Source organism: Elephantulus edwardii, unplaced genomic scaffold (genome assembly GCF_000299155.1).
Source record: "Elephantulus edwardii isolate Elephantulus edwardi_28Jun2011 unplaced genomic scaffold, EleEdw1.0 scaffold00027, whole genome shotgun sequence".
NCBI classification, from domain to species: Eukaryota; Metazoa; Chordata; class Mammalia; order Macroscelidea; family Macroscelididae; genus Elephantulus; species Elephantulus edwardii.
In genome coordinates this window covers 1,583,250-1,607,692 of record NW_006399777.1, presented here as the reverse complement: position 1 = coordinate 1,607,692, position 24,443 = coordinate 1,583,250, and the positions used below count along the sequence as shown (strand labels likewise).

General features: G+C 44.7%; 1 protein-coding gene across 1 annotated transcript in view; it reads left to right on the top strand.

Moving 5' to 3' along the window:
* LOC102870344 (collagen alpha-4(VI) chain-like) overlaps positions 1–24,443 on the top strand; it is a 100,454-nt gene that overhangs the window by 26,851 nt on the left and 49,160 nt on the right. Inside the window, 11 exon segments of the mRNA XM_006883399.1 lie at positions 2,626–2,933; positions 4,334–4,412; positions 6,971–7,116; positions 7,250–7,342; positions 8,347–8,400; positions 14,284–14,355; positions 15,715–15,741; positions 18,664–18,708; positions 20,914–20,967; positions 21,796–21,858; positions 22,853–22,918. Coding sequence (XP_006883461.1) covers positions 2,626–2,933; positions 4,334–4,412; positions 6,971–7,116; positions 7,250–7,342; positions 8,347–8,400; positions 14,284–14,355; positions 15,715–15,741; positions 18,664–18,708; positions 20,914–20,967; positions 21,796–21,858; positions 22,853–22,918 — 1,007 coding nt within the window.

The window sequence follows — 24,443 nt, the reverse complement described above, 5'->3', positions numbered from 1 at the left end:
AGACCTTGGCCTGAATTAGGTGAACCATAGTCTCTAGACTGACATCATTGCTTCTGAGTACTCTGCAGAGGTCCCTGACCGCAGATTTTCCCAATGCATTTTGTCTCTTTATTTCCTGATTGCTGGTACTAAAAGAGTTGATTGTGGAGCTGAGCAAGCTGAAATTGTTAACAACCCCAATCTCTTCTCCATCTATCACGGTGCTGCCACTTGGCCCAGTGTTGAGAATATTTGTCTTCTTGATGTTGAGCTTCAATCCATATTGAAAACTATAGTCCTTGACCTTCTACGGTAAGTGCTTCAGGTCCTCCTCAGTTTCAACATGCAAGGTTGTGTCATCTGCATATTGATTGTTGCCTCCTGGTATAGGACAGGGGAACACAATGGGGCATCTTAAATTTTAATTTGCTTTTTAATGCAGATTCTGATTCAGTAGGTCATGATGAGATTCTGAGTTTCATAGGTGCTCTCAACCCTGCAGGTCCCCTGACTACATGGTGGGCAGGAGGGCAGTGTAGTGGTAGGGTGTGTTGTGTTATGGCAACGGGCAGTGGAACTACAGAGCGAAACGGAAAGCCATGGAATGATGGAATATGATACAGCACTGAACAGCAAACCAGAGTATAGCACATGACAATTTTGTAGCATATAGAATTGTACAGGACAGAACGGTGTGTTATGGAACCCATAAGGCCCAGAATTCCTACAGGAAGTTCTGTAAACAGGAGTAATTTTCTTATTATGTCCTTAAACTTAAAGCTCAAGTTCATTGCCTTGCTGACCCTCTAGAGGCTTGTTGGAGGCTGTAAATCACATGGGAGGAGACGGCCATTCTTTCAGCTGCTGGTGGATTCGAACCACCTGTATCTGGGTTAGCAGTACAACTCTCTAAAGACTACATTACCAAAGCCCCCTGGCCTTAAGTATAAATAGCTCTGCTTGGTCTAGAGGTTTCTATCAGCGAGCCTCCCTGCTGGGGAAGAGTCTGTGATGACAGCTTTTCTGTTTTTGTTTTTGTTTTTTTGAACCAAGTTAGAAATGAGGACTTATGTTTATCTTTAGCTGTGTCTTTGTGAACTTTTTAGATGTCATTATCCAGATGCTGTAAGAACAGCTAGGACCTAGTTAGAGAATTCTTGAATTATAAAGCTGAAAAGCTTGTCCAAGTCATCTGGTAAGGCTGAACTCTTCCCATGAGCAGGCAAAGGCTCTTCTTAATAATGAAAAAGAGTCAGCTCAGAAGCGAACCACCTGGGACTGTTCTTTGGGCAAGTGTCAAATCAGGAATACTGGAACAGTGTGCCGCACTGCGGAAAGGAAGGTTCTCTTTTATGAACTAGGAAGCACTGGGGCGTCATGACAGGGACTGGCACTGCCAGCCCAACAAAGGCGAGCAGTCAGACTTGCATCTGCAGAGGCTGCTTTTGGGGAATTTGATTTTGAGGTTTAAAGTCAGAATGAGAGCAATCTGTTCCATATGAGAGGAGAGGAGCGAAGTACACTCTGGAGAAGTCCAAAAAGGTCGCTGGCCAGCTGGCTTAGAGTACGACACGTAGCAGATGGACAATTTCCGGTCAGCACTGGCTGATCCTTCAGGCCACTGAGAACTGTTTCACTGAGAAACATCAGGTACATTTCCACCCCAAATGCCGGTACCTGGAGTTTTGGTTTTACTGATTTTGAGCCAAATACCAGCTTGTGATGAGCCAAAGAGACGATGATTTCCTGCCTGGCTTGTCATGGACAGAGCCAGCGGATTCTGGAGGACACTGAGTCTGAGCACTCCTCTCCATGGTCTATAAGGTCCGTGGGTAGCACTAGTGGTTCACTCTCACTACTACCCACAAGGCTGGCAGTTCAAATCCACTCCGTGGTGTTGCAAAGGAAAGACGTTTTGGTCTGCTTCCATCAGCTCACAGCCGCTGGACACCAGATGGGCCACTGCTCTGTTCTGGAACACACAGGCCATCAGGAGTCAGATCAGCTCAATTTTCTCATTTTGTGATGATTTATAAGCTACATTCTAGCTGAGGGGTGGCTGTGTGTGTGACCTCAACTTTTGTGTCCGCGGTGCAGTTTTGTGGATGGCTTTCTTACAGACCTAAGGAAGCATGAGTGACCAAAGTGGCCCTCAGAGCTACCCAGCCTTCCCAGACGGACCAGGTGATTTTCTGTTGTGGGCTTTCCTCTGGGCTTCCTTCCCCCTGAAAGGAGAATCTGGTGGGCGGTGAATGAGGAAAACACTTCAGAGGAGGAGGAAACCGCATAGCTAGTGCTGGACAGGACAAGATCCAGATTTGTTGCCCACAGAGTCACAGATAAATAACTTGATGGCACCTAACTACAGCAGCTAGCAGTGCTGAGAAGAGGCTTGACACTGACTCCCCACTAGGTCTATTCATTTGTCAAACATTTAATGAGCATCTACTTTATAGCAGGATCTACAGAGGCACCCAGGCATGAACAGGGTGCCTCACACTAACTAGTGTTTGCTACGCTACAGACACCACCCAAGTCTAGCAATGACTGTCGTCCGTCTCGTCCTCCATGCGTGAACTGGTGGTCTCCGGTCAGGGCCAGCCTGCAGGACGTCTGATTTGACTTTCTCCTCTCCTGTGCTCACAGAATGCAGCTTGGAGCTGTTTGTAGGACTTGAGATCTCAACTTCCAAAAGGCAAATTCAGCAGATGCTTCAACAGTTGCTGCCGGACCTGATGGCGCAGCTGGCCTGGCTTCCCAACATCAGCTGTAGCGTCACTGAGCAGATGGACACGGGGCTCCACTACTTGGTTCCTGGTCCGAATGGGCTTTACTTTAAGAATTCCAGTGACGGGATTGCTCAGATGTTGCTGGCTGCTGAAAACAACCGCATGCACGTGGAGTTTCTGCAGGTCCTGGGAAATGCTGCTTCTCTGGTGCCTGCGAAAACCAAGGTAAGGAAGGATGGGAACTCATCAAGAGGAACCTTTGGGCAGGAGCAGGATGAGACCAGCCTGGTGGAGACCCTACACAGAGGGAAACCTTCGTCTCATCCAGGAATAGCCAACAAGAGGCTTGTCTTCGGTCAACCAACAACTAACTGTTCATTACATCCTTGAGGCTCCGGCCTGGCCAATGGCAGAGGGAGAAGCAAAGCAGATCAACTCCCAGTCCCTAGATTCCCCTATGGCATAACTCATCCCAGAGACAAATTGGGAGAGCTCTGATGGGTCTCAGCCCCCTCTGCCCATGCACTGCCCTCTAGCTTGTGCCTGTGAGGTGCCGTGGAGTCAACTGTGAGTCAGGGAGACCCTGTGAACAGCAGATCTGAACCCTGTCCTGTCTGGGCCGTCGTCACCGACTCTGCCAGGCTCATGTCCGTTGTTGCAGTCACTCATGGTGTCAATGCAGCTTGCTGAATGAAGGTCTTTCACTCTTCCTCTGACTTGAAGGCTCATTATTTTTCTAGTTACCACCCTGAATTATCTTTGCCGACAGCTAAGGGTGATCTCAACGAGATAGGTTGACACGGTGACTGTAGCAGTGGGCTCAGGCCTGGGAGACTTGGTCAGACTGGTGCCGGAAGGGACAAGCCGATCTGTCATTCATAGGATCGTTGTGAGGAAGAGTCGACGGCACCCAACAGCAATAACAACCATGGCCATCTGTGTAGCCAACCTGAAACCCCTCTCTCTCCTGTCTACCCTGCAACTTTATACCCACCAAACTCTGCAGAGCCGAACCCGTCTCGTGACACTTGTTAGGAAATGACTACCTCTAGCCCCCAAACTTTAGCACTTACATTTAGTTTTTCTTTCCTTGATCTAATGACCTTTATTTCTTAACTAATAGAATTATTTTTTAACATCTTTAAAATTAATTTTTAAGTGAATATTTTTGTGAGTAAAAAAATTAATTTTTAAGTGAATTTTTTTGTGAGTAAATTTAATATGCTTTAATTGTAGGCAAAGCATGAAACATATTTAACAGGAAAAAGCAATACCTCTGCCTAGAGCTCACACTCGCTTCTCTCTCTCTCTCTCTCACACACACACACAGATGTGCACATACACTAAAATATCCCTAATAATATTTTGATGCTTTTGGTTAGTTGAATATTATAAGACAGTGTTTGGAAGGGGGGAAGGGTAAGCTGGCTCAAATATTTTTTTTTAAGGTGAGAGGGATGAAGTAAAAGTGAATAATTAATAAAAGATATGAATAGACCTGAAGGAATATGGGGAAAGATTGGGTGTGGTTTGAAGAGCCAAGCCTTGCATTTTGAGGCATCGTGTCACTTACAGCTTCCTTCTCTGTCCCACCTCCCTTTCTCCCACCCTCCTAACGCCAACAGGTCCTTTTAGTATTTACAGATGGACTGGACGATGGTTTAGAGAGGCTGAAGGAAGAGTCCAGGCGGCTCCGGGCGTCGGGTGAGCATGCTGGGTTGACTGCGGGCTGGAGGCGCAGAGGCCCTGGGCACTGTTGAGTACCTGTGTGCTGTCCTCGGGTTGGACCTCAGGCCAGGAGACTGCTGTCCAGCCTCCTCTTCTTCTGAGCCAAGAGTGTCCAGGCGGAGAGTCCCCCCCGCCCCACGCACACCATGTCCGACACTGGCCACTGTTCTCTGTCCGAGGCAGGGGTGGTCAATCACCAGCCAGGCGTCTGCCCTGTCAAAGCACCCGCGTGGACAATTGTTGTTGTTATGTGCCATCGAGTTGCTTGCGACTCATAGTGACCCTGTGCTCATCACCCTGCTCCATCTGACTTACCCACCCCCACCGCCCCAGTCACCGTGTCAATCCACCTCATTCGAGGTCTTCCTCTCCTGCACCGTCCCTCCACCCTTCCATGCATGATGTCCTTCTCCAAGGACTGGTCCCTCCCGGCCAAATGTCCAAAGTATGTGAGATGGAGCCTCAAAATCCTTGCCTCCAAAGAGCAGCCTGGTTGCACCATCTCGGGGACAGACTTCTTAGCTCTCTTGGTGATCCATGATGTGTTTAAAAGTTGTCCTTCGGGGGCCACAGGCCAAAGGCGGGTCCGTCCCAACAAGGCTTTAGTGACACTGGGTCAGGAGAAGGGAACCAGCATAAGCTCTTGGAGTTTTTCTCAGGGGGTTACCTGTGTCACTTGTGATCACCTTTCGTTGGCCAGAACAAGTCATGTGCTATTTCTAACCTTCATCAGGTACACATTCTTCCACAGGTAAAGAACCAAGGTTCCGTGAAAGAGTCCATGATTTCCTAAATGTGTATAATCTTATAATGTGTCTTCAAGGAAAGAACAGTGACATTGGTAAACAGCACCACAGCTACATCTGTTTCTAAGAGTAAGACACAATAGCTACTTCAGGAGTAGATCAGGAGGATAAAATTTAGTACAGGAATCTCTGAGTTCAGAGCTTGACTACTAACCAAAAGGTTGCTAGTTCAAGCCTACTTGTCGGCACCTTGAAAGGTTCACTGACCCACTTCAGAAAACGCAGACAGTGAAAATGGAGAAGCACCATTTGGCCCCCACACACAGGGTCTCCAGGGCCCAGAATGGATTCAACAGCAACTGGAGGGGTGGGGTGGTTTCATAAAGTAGGGGCTGAAAAGACCCTATAAGAAATGTTAAAATGAGCTTATAAAACTATTAAGCAAGTCCTCTGTGCTTCTTAACTGCCTAACTTTACCCTGGCAGGATTGAAAGGTCTCAGACCAATTCTCCTTCTTCTTTTTTTTTTTTTATTTTTTATTTTTGTGTGAGTGTACCATCGTCAAATCAGATCTGACTGGTACAGGAGGAGATTGTCCCTCTTTTTCCCGGCAGAGCATCTGGTGGATTCGAACCATGTGCCTCTGGGATTGTAGTTGCAGCTCCTTGCCACTAGGCCACAAGAGCTCCCCTTCAGACCAATTCTTTTTTTTTTCTATAATTATATTTTATTAATTTTCATAAAAATTTACAGAGATTTTGGGTTTCCATTCATTCACCGCTGCACCATTCTCTCTACCCTCCTCCCAGTTTGTTCTTGTCCAAATGCCACAGTGCTTGTCAAAGCCAGTTCTGATTAATCTTCTTTGTCAGTGTGTCCTTTGCCATTCCCTATCACTCCTCCCTGAGAGAGACTTCACCCTGAGTCATAAGGAAAAGGGGATGGCATATTCTCTTAGCTACTTCCTGCTGAAAAGGGATGCTGTGGGTTTCAGGGTGAAGATCTTCTCTCACTACTCTAAAGGGCCCCTTTGGCAGTAGGAAACACATAGACTATTATGGAGACTGATTTTGGAATTTAGATGCACTCTTATTGATTGTGCTTGGCCATACATGTTCATATCCTTGAAGATGTATCATGGGGGGGTTGCAACCTAGAAGACACAAATTTGACTAACAAGTTATAAGTACATGAGTCCAAAAATTATGGAAAAGTAAAAGAAAAGATTCTTTCATTGTTCCACAACCCCCCCCCAGGTCCCCTCCACCATGCAGCCCTCGCTCTAGACTCCTGTGATGACAGAAACACCCAGTTATATATCTCTTTTAAACAGTTCCCTCCCTCCTCCGCCTCAGTGCAGCACACATCATTGAACCCATCTTACTCAGTCTCTCCCCAACCCCAAGGACAGTCCCATTCTACAACAGTGGCATCATTGCTCCCCTTCAGACCAATTCTTAAAGCAGCCTTCTAGGAACTGGTTTGGGTTAGAATGAAAATGTAGTTTTAAGAAAAGACAAAGGATATGAAGTGATGGGACAGACGGTTGATGACTATCTGGGGCCAAGATAACTAAATTCATGGGCTCATTGCTGTCCAGTGGGAACTGACCCCCAGCTTAGCCTCTGCTGGGTCACACAGGAGGGGAGTGACCCTCTTTCCCCCAAGGTGGTGGATCTGAACCACCAGAGAGGCATCACCCTGAGTCAGAAGCACAGGTCCCGACGCCACGCTTACAGAGCATTCGGAGGACACACTTGAGAATCACCTGCATGTCGATACTTCCAGGCTTCTCTGGACTCCTCCTGGTCGGTCTGGAAGGCGTGCCGAAGCCAGAAGAGCTCCAGGAGCTGGAGTTTGGCAGAGGGTTTGCGTACAAGCAGCCTCTGAGCACCACACTGTGGTCCCTCCCGAGCCTCTTACAGAAGCAGCTTGTGAGTATGTTCTGCAATCCTGACCTTCACAGGTCCTACGGGACTCGTGACAGCACTCTTTCTCTCTAAGGCACAACACGATGTCATCTGACACAGGTGAGAAAATCCATGTGATACGGATTCTCTTTTCCAGAACACGATTGTAGAAAGAACGTGCTGCAACAGGATCGGGCAATGTTTTGGAGAAGAAGGAGACAGAGGAGACACTGGAAGCCCAGGGCTAAAGGTAGGGGTTGCCACGTAGGAGGGCACAAAGGGTGCAGCCACCGCTTGTAGGAGAAACTGCATGTACATCTTAACACTAGACTTCTCGCCCCCTCTCCGGTGTTGTTCTTTAGTATAACATGGATGCATTTACTGGTTAGACTTGGAAACCGCTTGACATCATTTCTTTAGCACTGCAAACGTTCTTTGGTTTTGTTATTTCTCTGCAAACTCAGTTTGTAAGAACCCAGGGTTCGATTGTGTGGACTTCTAAAGCTTTGTTGATCACGAGTAGAATACTACCCAGGTCGTCTTAACCTTAGACTAAATAAAAAGAAAATAGAATCTGTCATTAAAATGGTAAGCCAGACTTCCTTGAGAGGGAGTAGTGTATATGTTTAGGTTTGTTACAGGGAGTAGAAAGAGAAGAGACTAAATGGCTGAGTTGGACACAATAAAGAACTATTTTTTTCAAGTAGCGTGGCCGGTGGCATTCTTTCCACAAATGTACAGTCTTCTTTGAGGGTGAGAATTTCTCTAGATAGAAGTAAAGCTTGTTACTAAAACCCAATCTTGCTATGAGGTTTCAAATTTCATGTTGGGTTTTCGGTTTGAGGTACAGAAAATTTGCCAAGGGATATTGATGATGGTTTCATGATGTCACTGATATTATTTATTATATATGTGAAAACTGGAAAATCCTGTATTACCTATAATTTTACACCATTGAAAAACATTAAATTATCCTGAAATTTGTCATAGTAAAGTGATTAACCTAACAAAGATGCTTTTGGATAAATTGAAATAAGTTGACTATGAAGACAAAGAAGTATTCTGACTTCTGTTGTCCCAAGGCCAAGATTGGCCTGAGGCCTGGACACAGCCTTCCTGCTGCGAGTTCCCACTAACACCCAATAGATTCTCTAGAATGTGGATTCAGGGGCAAGAGTTCCTACTATTAATAATTTTTTACTTCATGTAGAATTGAGAGTCAAGTTTACTGATTTCAGCTGTTCATTTTCTTAGGGGCCGAAGGGTCCTGAGGGATTGCCTGGCTATCCCGGTGAAGAAGGGACACCTGTAAGTACTTGAGGCATTTCCTTTGATGCATTAGATGATGTTGTGATGTGCAGGTGAGTCGACTGTGACACTTGAGCGACCCTTCGGGCAAAGATAGGAGCCTTGTCCTATCCCGCCGTACCAGTATCACGTCTGATCTTACTTATGTCAGGAATGTTTTCCTAATCTGTACCTTGTAAATGTGTTCAAAATACCTGCATAAAATAATCTGTTATTAAGACAATTGTCAGATGGAGACATTTTTATACTTTCTAGAAGGTGTTCATTACATAGTGTGGTCATGTTGCTTTTTAAATTTTTAAATTAATTTTAATGAAAGTTTACAGAGACTTTAGATTTCCATTCATTCATTGTTGCACATTTTCCTCCCCGCCCACTCCTCCCCAAGTTTGCTTTTCACTTTGAAAAATAAAAAAAACAATTATTTCATTGTTATATAACCCCCCGTTCCCTCGCCCCCAGTCCACTCCACTATGCAGCTTTCATTCTGGACTCGTGTCATGACAGTAATACCTAATCATATATTCCTCCTAAACAGCTACCTTCCTTATCTGTTTCAATGTAGTGTATGTTATTTATCCCTTCTTTTCTTAGTTTCCCCCCAACCCTGATGTCAGTCCTATTTTATAACAGTGGCCCTATGCAGTATTTGTCCTTTTGTGACTGAGATATTTCACTCAGCATAATGTCCTCCAGTGTCAGTCATTTTGTATAATCTTTCATGAGTTCCTTGTTTTTTTTTCAGGGCAGCATAGTATTCCATTGTGTGAATATACCAGAGCTTCTCTATCCATTCATTGTCAATGAGTGTGAAATCATTAAAAATGTGGTCTGTGACCAATGACCATGAATGAGAAAGCGGCTGTTCCTGTGAGCAGAGAATGATGGCCTAATGTGTAAGGAGTTGCGCTACCAACCCAAAGCCAGGTGGTTTGAATCCACCAGGTGTTCTGAGGGAGAAGGAAGGGCAATCTCCTCCCATTCAATTTACAGCCCTGAAAACTTGGTGGAGGGTCAGCTATGGGTTGGTTCTAACTTGATATCATAACAACAACAGTTAGTAAAGCATGCTAATTGAGTTGCTCTCAGATTCTACGCCAAAGTTTGGTAGTTTGAACAGGCCCAGGGTGTTATGGAAACACAGCCTCGTGATCTTCTACAGAGATCAAACCAGGAAAAGCATGGGAGTTCTGTCCTGTCAAGTTCCACATGTGGCCACCAGTGGTAGGGATGCTCTTGGTGGCACTGGGTTTTATTAGTGAGGTTTGCTTATAAGCAGCTTAAATAAGGAATTGCGGATCCAAGGACATTCTCTTTGCTATGTCACCCACATGCCTTCCTGAGGGGCCAGAAGGCAGCGAAATAGCAGTTTCCCACAAATGGTTTGTATCTCACCCATGGGACATGCTGGCCAGCAAGGGTTACATACCGTGTCACTGGCTGTGGATAAAAATATGTATGTCTGTGTTGAGAGAATGACTGAGCTAGGGCACTAGACTGTAGGAATGACCATATTTGTTACATACTATAAATATCAGAGGAATAGAAAAATCCCCAAAGCATAATTTAGGGTCATGGAAACCCCATTTGCCTCAGATATCTGGTTCAAAGTTCATTTGTATATACTACTGGATCTCAAGCTCTTTTGGACTCAGGATGCCTTTAAGAACTTTGGAGATCATGGAAACCTCTAATAAGCTTTTAATGATGAGAATTATCACTACCAATATTTGCGCTGCCAACCCAGAGACAAAGGTTCAAATCCCCCAGCTGCTCGGAGGGAGAAGGATGGCCAGTCTCCTCCCACATGCTTTCCCATCTCTGAAAACCCACTGGAGCCTCAGCGGTGAATCGATTTTGATTCAATGACACACCGCCACCACCACCACAGATTTTACCATGTGAGAAATGGAGACTATGTAAGATTTGTTAGTTATTTAAAGCTAACATAAAAGAAACCTTCCATGTTACTGTTAATGATGTATTTCTTGATGAAAATAGCTCTCTTTTCTCAAGGGGAGCAGAGTGGGATGGATGACATTGCTTAGATGTGTTTGTGTTTCTTGGAGGTTTAACGGACTGAGTCCAGCTGGCCCTCAGTGCTGCTTCTGCAGTCACTCTGTCTTGTGATATCATAAGCTGTGTGACCTCTTGAGAACTCCAAGGGCCTTTGGGAGAGAAGAAGGGGAGAAAACAGATGAGAACGTTTTACAAAACTTGGAAAAAGCCTTCTGGTTTGTTATTGAATCTGCAGAAAGGACCTCATTTTGAGCAGTGTTTACGTACGCAAGCATTGCCATTGTCACTGTGGTACTTAGAGCGGCACATGGGCTTACGGTCTTGACCGCTACAGTTTTTTCCACTTGGAAGGGAAGTGGGGTTTTGGAGAAAGAGCAGTTGTTGAGGGCTAGGCTAGTGATCCAGCGCTTTAATCATGTTTATGGGGAAAGCAGCTAATTTTTCTCTTACTTTTGCCCTGGTGTGAGATGCGGTCCGGTCGGCCCCTGATGTAGGACAATCGCGTGCACAGCACAATCAGCCTGCTGTGCCCTGTCGCGTTTTCAGAAGTGACTGTCCAGGCCTCTCCTCTCTGGAAGCTCTGCAGAAGCTTACCCAGCTCCCCGGCCACACGCCGCCTCTGACACATGAGCAGTGGGTGTGCACAGACTGTGTGGGCCGGAAATGCCAGGTCTCTACGTGGAGGCCAGCGTTCCGTCACAAAATCACCACCATCATTTAGCTTAGCCTTAGACACCGTAAATACATTCATGAAAGTGAGAAGCATTTTAACGTTATAATGGCAGAAATCATGAGGAAGGTGCAGGCCAGGCGGGAATCACTCCGTTGTTTATAGGGTCACGTATGAGCTGTAGTTTACTCCTCAGAATCTAACGACACCGCGAGCCTATTCTCATTATTTTGTTTAGGAGTCATGAGAAAATTCATTTTTATTTCCATGATCTTTGAAACGCCTTTAAATTGTTATTTCATGTTTTCTTTCTCTGTTTGGCAAAGGTTGATGAGCCTGGCCGTAGTAAGGAGAATACTTTAGGGTCTATTTACTCCACGACGGTCTATAACTCTGACTTCAGACCAACACGATAAACAGGCCCTTGACAAATTGAAGGTGACACTTATGGTTCCTTGATCTTTATGAGAAAGTATCTATTTAATTGCACATATATAGCGATTTACTCAAGCCATAGATGTGTGTGGAAAGCTGGACAGTGAATAAGGAGGACCATAGGAGAACAGACATCTTTGACTCTGTATTTGCAAACAATATTTATTAGGAAGGGTCGGTCCCGGCAGAAGGACATCGTGGTTGGAGAAGGGCCAGCGAAGAAGAGGAAGCAATTGCGTTGATGAGTTAGAGCGCAGAAGCGTTTGTGAGAATGGCCCTGATGGGCAGGGTTCATCTGGCTGTACAAGAGATGGGGGCCAATCTGAGAGCTCCCCCAACCCCGACTCCAGAGACAACAAAAGCAACACCTGAAGCTTCAGACACTGGATCCAGAACTCAAGAGCAGGATTTTTTCACTTTTGAACTTCTCCTCAGTGTCTCTGCTTTACTGGAGACATTTGGTTTTGGAAATGTGAACTATTTCTTAACAAGCAGATGAGTCAGTTACTCAGGACTGATAACACTGTACAACACAATACGGCCCAGCACACCCATAAAGGGAATTTGGAAGGGGAGTTTGTGTTAGTTTCCTTGGCTGCTATAATGGAAATGTCACCAACAAGTGGCTTTAAAGATCAGAAAGCTATGATGATTTAATACTGGAGGTCCAGGGTGTGAGGTCAAGGGACCAACTAATGAATTTTTTGTAGGAAGAGACTGCTTTGTTCTTCTCCCTTCACTTCTGGTGGTCCAAATATTTCACGACTTGTGGCTGCAGTCACATTTGACTGTGTGAATCATAACAAATTAGGGCTAACACTGGGAATGGGAATCCAAGGGCACTTACCAGTGTTCATGCTACATCTACACATAGACCCAGAGGCAGTTGTTCAAACAGAGCAGGGTATCACACTTGGTTTAAAATCAGGAAGCTGTGCGTCAGGGGTGTATTCTTTTTCCATAACTATTCAATCTGTATGTTGAGAAAATAATTTGAAAAGCTATACTCTATGAGTGATTGGTTGACACAGCAGGAATCTGTAAGATGGGAGTGCTTGTTCTGGTTGAGGGTCGGGTGGAATGTCTGGTTGTTTTGTGATTTAAGCCTCTTGTTTAGTGTCAACAAGAAATCCTGGAGGACCTTAAGGCCTGTGGCCATCAGGCTTCATACTATTATATTTTGGAGAAACATTCTTCTAAATTGTACAGCACTCTTCTGTCAATTTGCTGTACTGCGGTAACCTGGGTTTGCTGTGATGCTGAACCCTGTGCCTTTGGGGGTCAAATGCCATAACAGTTGCCCATGGTGGACAGTGTTTGGTGGAGCTCCCAGTTTAAGACAGGTTTGGAAGCAGGAGTGGCATCCACTTCCTAAACCACATATGCCTCTGAAAACTGTGTGAACTTGGAGAAATGACGTTAGTTACAAAAAGGCTTCAGGTCTTTTGTTTATAACGTTGTTATAAGTCGTGCTCAACTCGATGGCCAACAACAACAACAACAACACTGTATGAAGACAAGTGAGGCAAGAAGACTGGAGGAAAAGTCATTAATAACCTGAGTTATGCAGATGACACAACCTTGCTTGCTGAAAGCGATTAGGACTGGAGGTACGTGGTGCAGAAGATTCAGGACTGCAGCCTTCAATACTGATTATATCTCAACAGAAATGAAAAATCCTTACCACTGGGACCAACAGGCAACATCGTGATAGATGGAGAAAAGACTAAAATCGTCAACAATTTAATTTTACTTGGATCCACCATCAACAGCCGTGACAGCCTTGTTGTGATGTACCATTTAGTCAGCACTGACTCACGGCTGACCCGCCAGAAGATTGTGAGAGGCAGTAAATCACTCAGGAGATGGCCCATCTTTCTCCCCTGGAGCAGCTGGTGGGTGGGTTCATAATGCATGCCTTGGGTTGGCAGCACAGCTCCTTCCCTCTACATCGCCAGAGCTCTCCATCCAGTCGTCAACTAATTGGAAGAAGTGCTGCATTGAGAAAATTTACTGTCAAGGAACTCACTAAAATACGAAAGAGCAAGGATGTCTCTGTAAAGACCAAGGTGTGCTTAATCCACGCCATGGCATTCATCACTTGGTTCCTATGCAACTGAATGTTAGACAGTGAATAAGGCGGTCAGAGAATAATGGATGCCTCTGAGTGGTGATGTTGGCTAAGAATATTGAAGAAAACCTACCCACTTCCAGAAGAGGAAGCCGAAATGCAATGAGGGTGCTCCTTAGAGACTTCGTCTTGTACTTTGGGCGTGTTGCCCTGAGGAGGAAAGTCTTGGAAAGTCATGCTGGGAAAGTTCAATGTTCAGAGAAAGAGAGCAAGCCCTTCACCAAGGTGATCGACACGGTCAACTGTAACAACAGGCTTGAGTGTGTCTGACGTGGTGAGGACGGCATGGGACAGGACAGGGTGCAGATCTGCTGTTCACAGGGTCGCTGGGAGTTGTAGTCGAGTCGACAGCACTTAACAGTAACAGCGCTACCACCACCAACAGCACAAAGCTTGACCGAATCAGAGAAAATGATGCATAGTTTGCATTTGTATTATTTAGGGTCGTTACTGTGGGCAGTTGAAGAATGCATAAGCTGGTTGTCTTGCAGGTGACTTGACCAGGCTTTGAGCAGGTGGGAGTCACTGACAAGCCTGCACTATGTCTTGGTCATTCTTGTTGCCGTTAGTACTGGTCTGAACTGGCTGAGACAGCTGCATGACTGTCTCTGTGTCTTTTATCCCACAGGGTGACCGAGGCCCCCGTGGTCCTCAGGGACGCCAGGGAGAGCAAGGATGCCCAGGTCTGAGGGGACTCAAGGTGAGTGTGGTACTGAGCTATGGAATTCCTTCCCTTTAACCTTTGAGTTTGAAGGAAACCTGAACCTATCAGCATAGCTCTGAGGGTGTCTTTATGTTTCTTCTGAGAAGCACAGCCTGACAATGGGAGTGAGGGAAGTAGTTTACTGAGAGGTTTCACAGAAAACTTGAGTATGGAATGGGGAAGAAGGATGGAAAGGGAAGGTAGTTTGAGAAGACGATGCTATTGATCACGGTAGGGCTTGAGGGAGATGGAACTTAATCTGCTGAGTGACTCTGGGAGCCGTCGTTGAACACGTATCTCAGTGTCACCCCAAGAAGGACAAGGAAGACGAGGTGCTTATGTACCACTATTCGCAGGCAGGAGCTGAGGATGGCTTTTGGGAGCATTAATTCCCCGCACTCTGGCCTCTTCTTTCTGGCAGAGCAGGTTCTGGTTACAGACAAGACTCTGAAGACGTGAGTGGCAGATAATGGCAGTTGGAAATTTGGCTTGAGAATGCTGAGCTTTTGAGGACTGAAGGGCTTTGTGGGGCACCCTTTCTGAGTTGTTGTTGTTAGGTGCTGTGGGAGCCACTCTACACAGCAGCCTTTGGAACAAGAGGTCAGAGCCCTGGCCTGCTCGGCGCCGTCTTTATAGGCTCTGGCGTGCTTGATGCACTGTTAGAGTCCGCGTGTCAGTCCTGCTGTTCCTCAGTCTTCCAGGGCTGGAGGACCTACCCAAGAAGGCCAGGAAAACATTTCTCAGTGCCTTAAAGAACGTTTTCGTGGCCCAGTGGTTCTGCTCTGCTCTGTATATGCTCACAAAATCCCATTTCTATGAATCCATCTGCTTGTTCCTGGAAGCCTTCTTATCTCACTAGCTTGTATAGCTGAAAATACACAGTTCATATCTATGAAAATGTCTATGTAATGGATATATGTTATGTGAAAAATATCGATGGCATGTCACTGCTGTTCTTTGAGCATCACTACTGTGTACTACTGTGTGGGACATTGTTGTTGTTGAGTGCCGTCGAGTCGCCTGTGACTCACAGCAGTCCTATGCACAACAGCTCTGAGTCCTGCCCTGTCCCGAGCCAGTCCCACTGTCTCCGACACCCCTACCCCATTACCTCGGCCACTGTGTCAACCCATCTCACCCGAGTTATGAGGTGGGATTTTCCCGAGTCACTGTCGCAGGAAGGCAGAGCGGCTGTGAGCAAGGTCCCGGGATGTCCAGCACATTCACTGGGGAGGAACCTTCATCTGATCCAATAGCTGTCATTCCTTCAAGTCAGGGAACATCCAGGTTCTTAAATAATGAGACAAACAAAAGTCCCATTCATGCTCAGTTCTTGTTATTTATTTTTTATTTCAGGGAGCAAGAGGGTTTACTGGGGAGAAGGTACGTAACTTCCTTTACTCTTCTTAAACTGAGCAGCCATTTTTCTGAGGAACTCAAGGCTTTCCTCCCCTTTGCTTAAGTGATACAAAACTTTCAGACAAATGAAAATGTCACACAGTCTATTCGAGATCCATCACTATGAATATTCATGATATAGATACTTCTGGTTGGTTGTTGTGTAGAGTCGGAACTGACCCATAGCTGACCCTCCAGTGGGTTTTTAAAGACAGTTAATCGAATGGGTGGAGATGGTCTACCCTTCTCCCGCAGAGCCGCTGGTGGATTCGAACTTCTCACCACTAGGCCACCAGCAGCTTCAGGTTTAGGGAAGTAATTAATGATGTTGTTGTTGTTATTAGGTGCTGTGTAGCTGAAACACCTCATATCAACCCTGTGGACCCTGGGTCTGAACCTGGCCCTGTCCTGTTCCATCCACACGCTCTGTGAGGTGCTCTAACCCTGGGTCAGAACCTCACACTCCCTGACGTGCTCTGACCCATTGTCACAGTCACTGCTTCGATCCATCTTTTTTCAGTGTCCTCCTCTCTTCCTCTGACCCTCCACCTTCCCAGCATGATGTCTTCATGCAGGGACTGTCCGCTCCTGACCACATGCCTGAAGTATGAGACAGAGGTCCACCATCCTTGCCTCCAAGAGCGCCCTGAGGATCTAGAATGGCTGTTACTTTTCAGTGCTGCCGTGTTGACCGTGACTATAGTGACCCTAAGAACAATGGATGGCCTGTCCTGTGCCAGCCTCACCATCTCTGATATACTTGAGCTCATTGTTCCAGTTACTGTGTCAATCCACCTCGCTGAGGGCCTTCTTATGATATCATTATATTCTTATCTTATTGTTATAAGGATATCGATTGTATCTTCAGATCTTTCTAAGTTTTTCGTAATTGAGCCACCATATTTGTCACATGGTGCTCTGAAGGAACTGATACATAATTAAAAGGATTATAGGGAGGGTCTTGTCAAGGGTAAAGTGAGATGGGAGAGGGGCTTTAGGATGGGGCTGTTGGGGAAAGAGGTGGTACATAAGGGAATTATTTTGCATTCAAAATCAGAATGTATAGTTTTAATTATTTGTCCATCTGACAAATACTTGTTAGGTATCCACTCTCCCCTGGTTGTATAGGAAGTGTTTGCAAAGTGACCAACAAGGCAGGGATTCATGGTGCTTCTCACTCATGTTTGGCATCACTGGTACTTCTCTCACGATGCCCGGCGAATGTCTCAGGCAATTCTAGTCCAAGGGCTTGGCACACTTCTTTCCCTGTATTCATTGCAGCTGTCTTTCCGTGTGGAGTAATAAAGAGTTTGAAAATGGACTTCCCTGTGTGAAGCAAAACCAAACAAAACCTGAAGCCAGCCCACTGCTGTTGAGCAGATCCCAGCTCACCAGGGCCCTCTGCTGGGTTCATCTGACGCTGGACGTGTTCATGGACAGAGGCTGCCCTGCAGAGCAGCTGGTGGCTCTGAACGGCTTGGGCTTGCAGCCCAGCTTATCCTCTCTACCACCAGGGCTTCCCACGTGGACAATCCACTATTTAATACTGCAAAACGCATTCTATTTTGCATTCAACACTCTGGATTTCTTCTTCCCGAGACAGAAAAGCTCCATCATGAATATATTTACTGTTATCTTGAGATAACTGGCAACATGAAAAGTACATAATTTGAAAGTAATGAACTATTTGATGAGCTGTCTCTAGGTAGCTGCCCAGTTTTACTCTTTCAGAACTTTTCTTCAGGAGACTTTTAAAAACTCTTGTTATGACAAAATGAATAAACACTTGCTCTCTCTCATACACACAGACACACGCACTTATTTAATCTGTAATTTTCCAAATTCCCTTTAAATATTAATTCAAGGATGTTTGCCATATATTTTTTAATGTGATAGGCTTCTTTTTTTTATTTTTTTTAATTTTTTTTAATTATTTTTTATTATTTTGTGTGCGTGTACCGTCAAATCAGATCTGACTGGTACAGGAGGATATTGCGCCTCCTTCTCCGGCAGAGCATCTGGTGGATTCGAACCGTGTTTCTCTGGGATTGCAGTGCAGCTTCTTGCCACTAGGCCACCAGAGCTCCCCTGATAGGCTTCTTTTTAAAATTTTATACTGTTTTATTTACAAAGTTTGAATATATCATTTTTCACACAGGATCTTTCCAATTTCCTTCATCCCACCCACCCATCAAATTGTGCGACCCCATGGTTATAACCTCTCTCCCTCTGCCCGTTCTCACCTCTCTGTTCCCCCCTTGGATCCTCATACTCATTCTTCAATAATGGTTTTATATGGTATTTGTTCTTATGGGACTGAGTTAGTTCACTCAGCGTAATGTGTCATATTTTTAAATTAGAGAAAGTCAAGGACAAAAGGGCCGACTTTAGCGTGAAGTTAAGTGTCAGGAAATGTTTTATGCAGTCTGGAAGATCAATTTTCTCACTGGAAATGCACAGAACTAAGTCTTACACAAATATTTTCCCACTGAAAATGTGCACAATTAAGTCTTACACTGTTTTTCATTGTTGTTTATTGCCATTGAATTGAGCACGATTCATAGTGACCCTATGAACAAAAGGCCTGAAAACTCTCGACATTTATCAAAGTTCACAGTTTCCGGAGGCATGGTGTTTAGGATGTGGAAGCCACTCCTGCTTCCAAAGTCTTACACTACACATAGAATTTGAGGAATTTTTTTATCTTTTTCATTTAGCACCTAAACTTGATTTAAGAAAATCAGTATTATCACTCTACTAATTCAGAAAGAAAACAACTGCATTGCTCACTCAGAAGTCTCTATCACTCGTCAACTGAATAATAAAATATTATCAAGGAAATGAGCACCTGAGAGACATCTTCACACCACTGCCTCTTGTCCCTGACACTCTGACCGTTGTCCACAGGGTGACCTGGGTGAGGAAGGCGTGGATGGCGTCAATGGAGAACAGGTAATGAACGTTTCCCATTTTTCTCCTTACTCTATACCCACATTAGCTTGATATTTGTGTTGTGTATATGTTTTTGCTAATAAACATTTTAATGTGAACATGTAATACCCAAAGTTAATTTATACTTTTGTCTTGATCTTAAAAACAGAGGGGTGTTAGCACCTTGGCCCTGATACACACACTCCTTTATTATATGTGTTTGTCTGGCATTTTGTGCTGATCTTTTAAAAGATTTGTTAAATTCTGCGGATTAGACGTTGCTATAGCTGTTTTAGTTTTTGTGGCCCGTCGGTGTTACATTTGCTAGTGTCACTGTTGTCCTTTGGGTTCATGTCTCTTATGTCTAGGGGAGAACCTCTAGAGTTTCCTTTAGGAAATATCAGTTCATCAGACGCTTCCTCGGTTTTTGTTTTCCTGGAAAACTCCTACTTTTACCCTTACTCTCTAAAGATAGCTCATTGGGCAAACAGTCCCATATTGCCAGATTTTGAATTATATTGTCTAGGTTTCATTATTGTCTCAAGAAATCACCTGTTAAAAGAACTGTTATGCTTTTGTAAGCAATCTAAAAATAATCTAGGCTATGATTGTTGTTGTTACTTGCCCTTAAGTCACCTGCAACTCATAGCAACCCTATATACAACAGCCCTAAACCCTGCTCTATTCCTTGCCAATCTTATTGTCTCTGACACACCTACCCTCCCATTACCCCAGTCACTGAATCAATCCATCTCGTAGAGGGTCTTCCTCTCCTGCGCTGTCCCTCCACCCTCCCAAGCATGATGTCCTCCAAGAATCATTCCCTCTATGCAACATGTCCAAAGTATGTCAGACAAAGGTTCAGAATCCTTGCCTCCAAGGAGCAGCGTGGATTCACCCTCTCCTGGACGAACTTGTTTGTTCTCCTAGCAGTTCATGGTATATTCAATACTCTTCTCCAGCACCACAGCTTAAAGACATCAACTCTCCTTCTATCATCCCTAGTCATTGTCCAGCTCTCTGATGCATAGCAAGTAATTGCAAAGACCGTGGCCTGTATCAGGCACACCTTAGTCTCCATACTGGCATCATTGCTCTTCAGTACTTTGGAGAGGTCTCTAACAGCAGACTTTCCCAATGCAGTTCGTCTTTTAATTTTCTGGCTCCTGATACCAAGAGTATTGATTGCAAAGCCAAGAAAACTGAAGCTGTCCACATTCTCAATCTCTTCACCATCTATCATGATTCTGCCAATCGACCCAGTGGTGAGAATCTTTGTTTTTTTGATCCTGAGCTTCAATCCATACTGATGGCTGCAGTCCTTGACCCTCTGCAGCAGGTGCTTCAGGTCCTCCTCAGTTTCAGCAAGCAGGGTTGTGTCATCTGCATAACACAGTTTGTTGATGAGTCTTCCTCCAATCCTGATGCTGCATTCCTCCTCACAGAGCCCAGCCTCCCAGATAATCTGTTCTGCATATAGATTACATTTTCCTTTTTCTATAGTTTTTGTATGTCTAGATTTAGATATTTTTTAAAAACTTAACCTATTTAAAACTAGTTAGGGTTTGAATTTGAACATTTGTGCCTTCCGTAAGTTTTAGAAAACTCTTAAAAGATTCTATCTTTAATCTTTACCCTTTTCTCTGTTATCTCTTTATGGAAGTCTAAGCAGGAATTGGCTGCACCTTCTCAGTCTGTGTATCTGAGTGGCTCAGTCATGATCCTCAGGGGATTGGCAGTGGCCGGAGGAATCCTTCTTCCAGACAGATATATTTGTTCGTTTGTCCCTCCATTGTATACTGAATATTCTTCACCATCACCATGACGGAAAAGCATCAATTCTTCATTGATTTTCCTGATTCATTGTCTAACTTTCACACACATGTGAAGCAATTGAAAATATAGCTTGGGTCATGTGCACCTTAGTCTTCAAAGTGATATCCTTTACTTCGTAGCACTTTTAAGAGGTCCTTGGCTACAGATCTGCCCAGTATAATATGTCTTTTGATTTCTTGATTGCCACTTTTGCAGGTGTTGATTGTGGATCTAAAGAAAATGAAATAATTGACAATGCCAGTCTTTTCTTTGTTTATTTTTCTTTTTCATTGTTTATTGATATAGTTGTGAGAAGCTAAGATTAGTTTGACTCTTGGTTAGAATGTGAAGCTGCATGAAAATGCAATAATAAGGTGATTCATCTTTGTGTATTTATTTTTCCCTTTCTAGGGTGAACGTGGAGCCCCTGGGTCATCTGGAGAAAAAGGGAACAGAGGAAATCAGGTGAAGTTTGAGGATGTTCTTCTGTCATGTCTTCTGCAGAAAGTGACTTTGATTGTTTTTAGGCTCCAGGAAGGAATCATCTAGTGATTTAAGTGTCAGATTCAAAGTCAGAGGGCGATAAATAATAGATGGTCATTTGGAAACTAAGTCTGATTCTACTGAGAGTGAGGAATTGAAACCAAGCTATCTAACTTTCTGTGCTGTCGGACAATGACCATCCCACTCCTCGTCTTAGAATGTCCGTGACTTTCTGACCCCAGTGCTTTGTCCTCACTCCCAAGGCTCTGCACTGATTTCAGTCAAGAAGGACTTTCCTCCGGTGTTCTGCTCCCTGTCCCTTGAACAGCGTGTGTGTTCTCTTTCCTTCCATGAGGTCTTATCCTGCAGTTAACATTGCCACCATCACAGTGTTCCAAGCCTTGGTTCTTTTTCTGACATCTGTTTGTGTGAGAGTATCAGGGAGAAATGGAAAGAGTGAGGGGTCTGAAGACAGACCTTGATGATCTTCGCCAAGTCTCAGGCCCCTCGTGTGAAGCCAATGGAATTAATCCCTGCATAGTGAGGTTTAAGGCGGTGATACCACCCTGGGCTAAGCGGACAGTAGATTCCCAAGAACTGTATATCCTTTTCCATGCTTCAATCTTACCTTTGTTAGGATATACTTAAACAATCAAGGACCTTAAAAATTCAAGTTCCTATTTTAACAGGATTCTCATTTTTCCTCTTAATGTTGTCTTTCCTACAGGCAATAAGCATTTCTTAACTTACTATGAAAAGAAGTAAAAGTTATAAGTAATTGTGTATTCCCCCCCCCCTCTGTAATTGAAGGGCCTGTCGGGACCCCCAGGACAACCTGGAGAACGTGGAGCAATAGGCTTAAGGGGAGACTCTGTAAGTGATGTTTGATTCTGCTGCTTGTTTTCCAAGGACTTCTTGTTCTGTTTGATCCAAGGACAAAGACAATTTGCTATTTGTCAACAAGGCAATTGTCCAGCCTATTGTAAATACAGAAAACAAGAGATTTGAGAAGAAAACCATTATAGAGAGAACTTGGGGCTCTTTTGGGTGAAAATATGTACTCCAAAGCACACATTCAGTAATTTCACATGTACCATTAATGAACACTAGTTACACGCTCCGTCCACCAGCTGCTCTGGGGCACAAAGGTGGGCCGTCTCTCCTGGTGCTACTTACAGCCTCTGAGAACCTGCCCGAGTGTCGGCTCTGAGTTGTTCTGACTGCACGGCAGCCAACAGCACACTTCATATCACGTTCGTTCTTCCTCACTCTGCCCATGCTGCCTTATCATGTTAACTTAGATTCTTATCCCTTAAAGTCTCATCTATGTTTTACAGCTATTTTTGTCCATTTAATTTTACATAAATAGTCCCCCAAAGGGTCACAATGCCCACAGTGAGCCTTCTTTATTAAATGACCAGGTGGGTGGTTATTTTAAAGATGACGTCAGACAATAGTTTTAGCTCAAAGCTTAGAAGCTGTCTCCAGGCAGTAAATGTGGGGCTTCCTCCAGTCTTGGTGTGTGGAAGTCAGTCTCGTTTCCAATAAGAGTTGAAATTCTAGTACATATTTTTCCTCTCTCTTTTGATCAAGATCTATTCTTGGTCAAAATGTTCAGTAATGGTAGCTAGGCATTATCTATCTCTTCTGGTCTCATGATGAAGGAGGTAGGAGTTAGTAAAGGCAGTTTGACTTACAGAAATGTTAACTGCAATGGGTATTTGTATTACAAAGCAGTTCCAGACAATGTAAATATATCTACTTCAGTTTTAATTTCTAGACTTAAAAAAAATCATTCCCTTTGTGATTTATTCTTCTTTCTTTGCCATCGTATAATACACTTTTTTTTTCTTTTTAATTTTTTCAGGGGAATCCTGGAAGTGATAGTTACATCCAGGGCCTGAAGGGAGAACAAGGAAAGCGTGGCCGCCCGGTAAGATGGAAATATAGGATCTGATGCTTTTAGTTGGCCTCTTTGAGGGAACTTGGGTATCTAGGAACTGATGCTTTTAGCTGGTAGAGATGACGTGGGCTTCCTGCCTGGACCAATGAGGAAATTCAGGAGTCAAACCCATGGGACTTTGTTTCCATAGCAATTGGAGCTCGAGTGCCAGTCTCCGCGCACATCCTTGGTTTTGTCTCCTTGTCTCATAAGTGTTTGTTGACACAAATCTTGTCTCTCACATGGCTAAGAATATTATTGGGATGAACAAGTGTGAACAAAAGACTTTCCTTCACATTAGACTTCATGGTTTCCAGAACTAAAAGTATTAAATCCAGTGAAGCCCTAAGTCTTTTCTAACTCAATGATTCTCCACTGTCATGACAATGCCTTGATTTAAAACACGCGCAAGGCCATTACATTGTTGAATTGCTTTCCATTACAGTCAAAGATGGCAGGTGTAAATCAGGACTGGCCATTTTCCAAGAGACTTTGTCCATTCTAAATCCTTCAAAGATTGGAACGAAAGACATTCTGGATAGAAAAAGACTTGTTAACTTGACATATGCTAACTTGTTGAAATGACATTTTTAGTTTGTTTTTTTTCCCCCCTGGATATTAGAAAGCACTATTCTAGGGGGAAGGAATTACTAAAATAAATCAAGAACCTTAGATTTCTCATCTCAACATCTCAGGAATGAGATGTGCACAGAAAGATGCTTACAGTTAGCCTTTGGCACGGTAGCCACTGGCCTCCTGCTCTGGGTAGTGGCTAGTTAGCATCCGTGTTAGATGAATCCATGCCCGAGAGAAGTCCAGTTTGTAAGCCAGGTTGTGATTGTGAGGTGTAAGAGAGAAACACCTCTGGCTTGCCGGGAGGATCTCCGCCCGTTGCTGGGTACAGCCAAGCCCCAGGGACGGCTCCCTGTCAGAGAGTGGCGCGCTGAGGACGCTGTGAACAGCCAGTTAGCCGGTTACTGACCAGAATGAACGGAAAGAAAAGGCGACAAACCTTAACTCAGGAGGGTGTTGGCTTCCCCCTCTTTACAGATCTCCAAGTTCCCATGAATCAGTGGATGACACGGGATAGGACAGGGGTCAGATCCATTGTTCACAGGGTCGCGAGGAGTCGTGGTTGACTCTATGGCACTTAACAACAGCAGCAACATGGTCCATGTAGGGTCACTCTGCATCAGAGCAGATGCGAGGGCACCTGATGACCACAATGAGAATGAAGGGCATGGCCCTCGTATAAACTGAGTTTTGGTTCCCTGGCCTGCTCAAGGTTTTACTACTAGGAAAAGTCAAGGCTGTACTGGGACCCAGACCTCGGGACAGACTATCTCGTGCTGTGCCCATCCCCGCTCTACAAGCTGCAGGGAGAGCCCCAGACCATGTGCCCATCACAGCCTAACAGCTGCAGGGAGAGCCCCGTGCTCACAGACCGTGTGCCCACCACTGCCTTACATCCACATGGAGGGCTCCATGCTCACAGACCGTGTGACCACCACTGCCT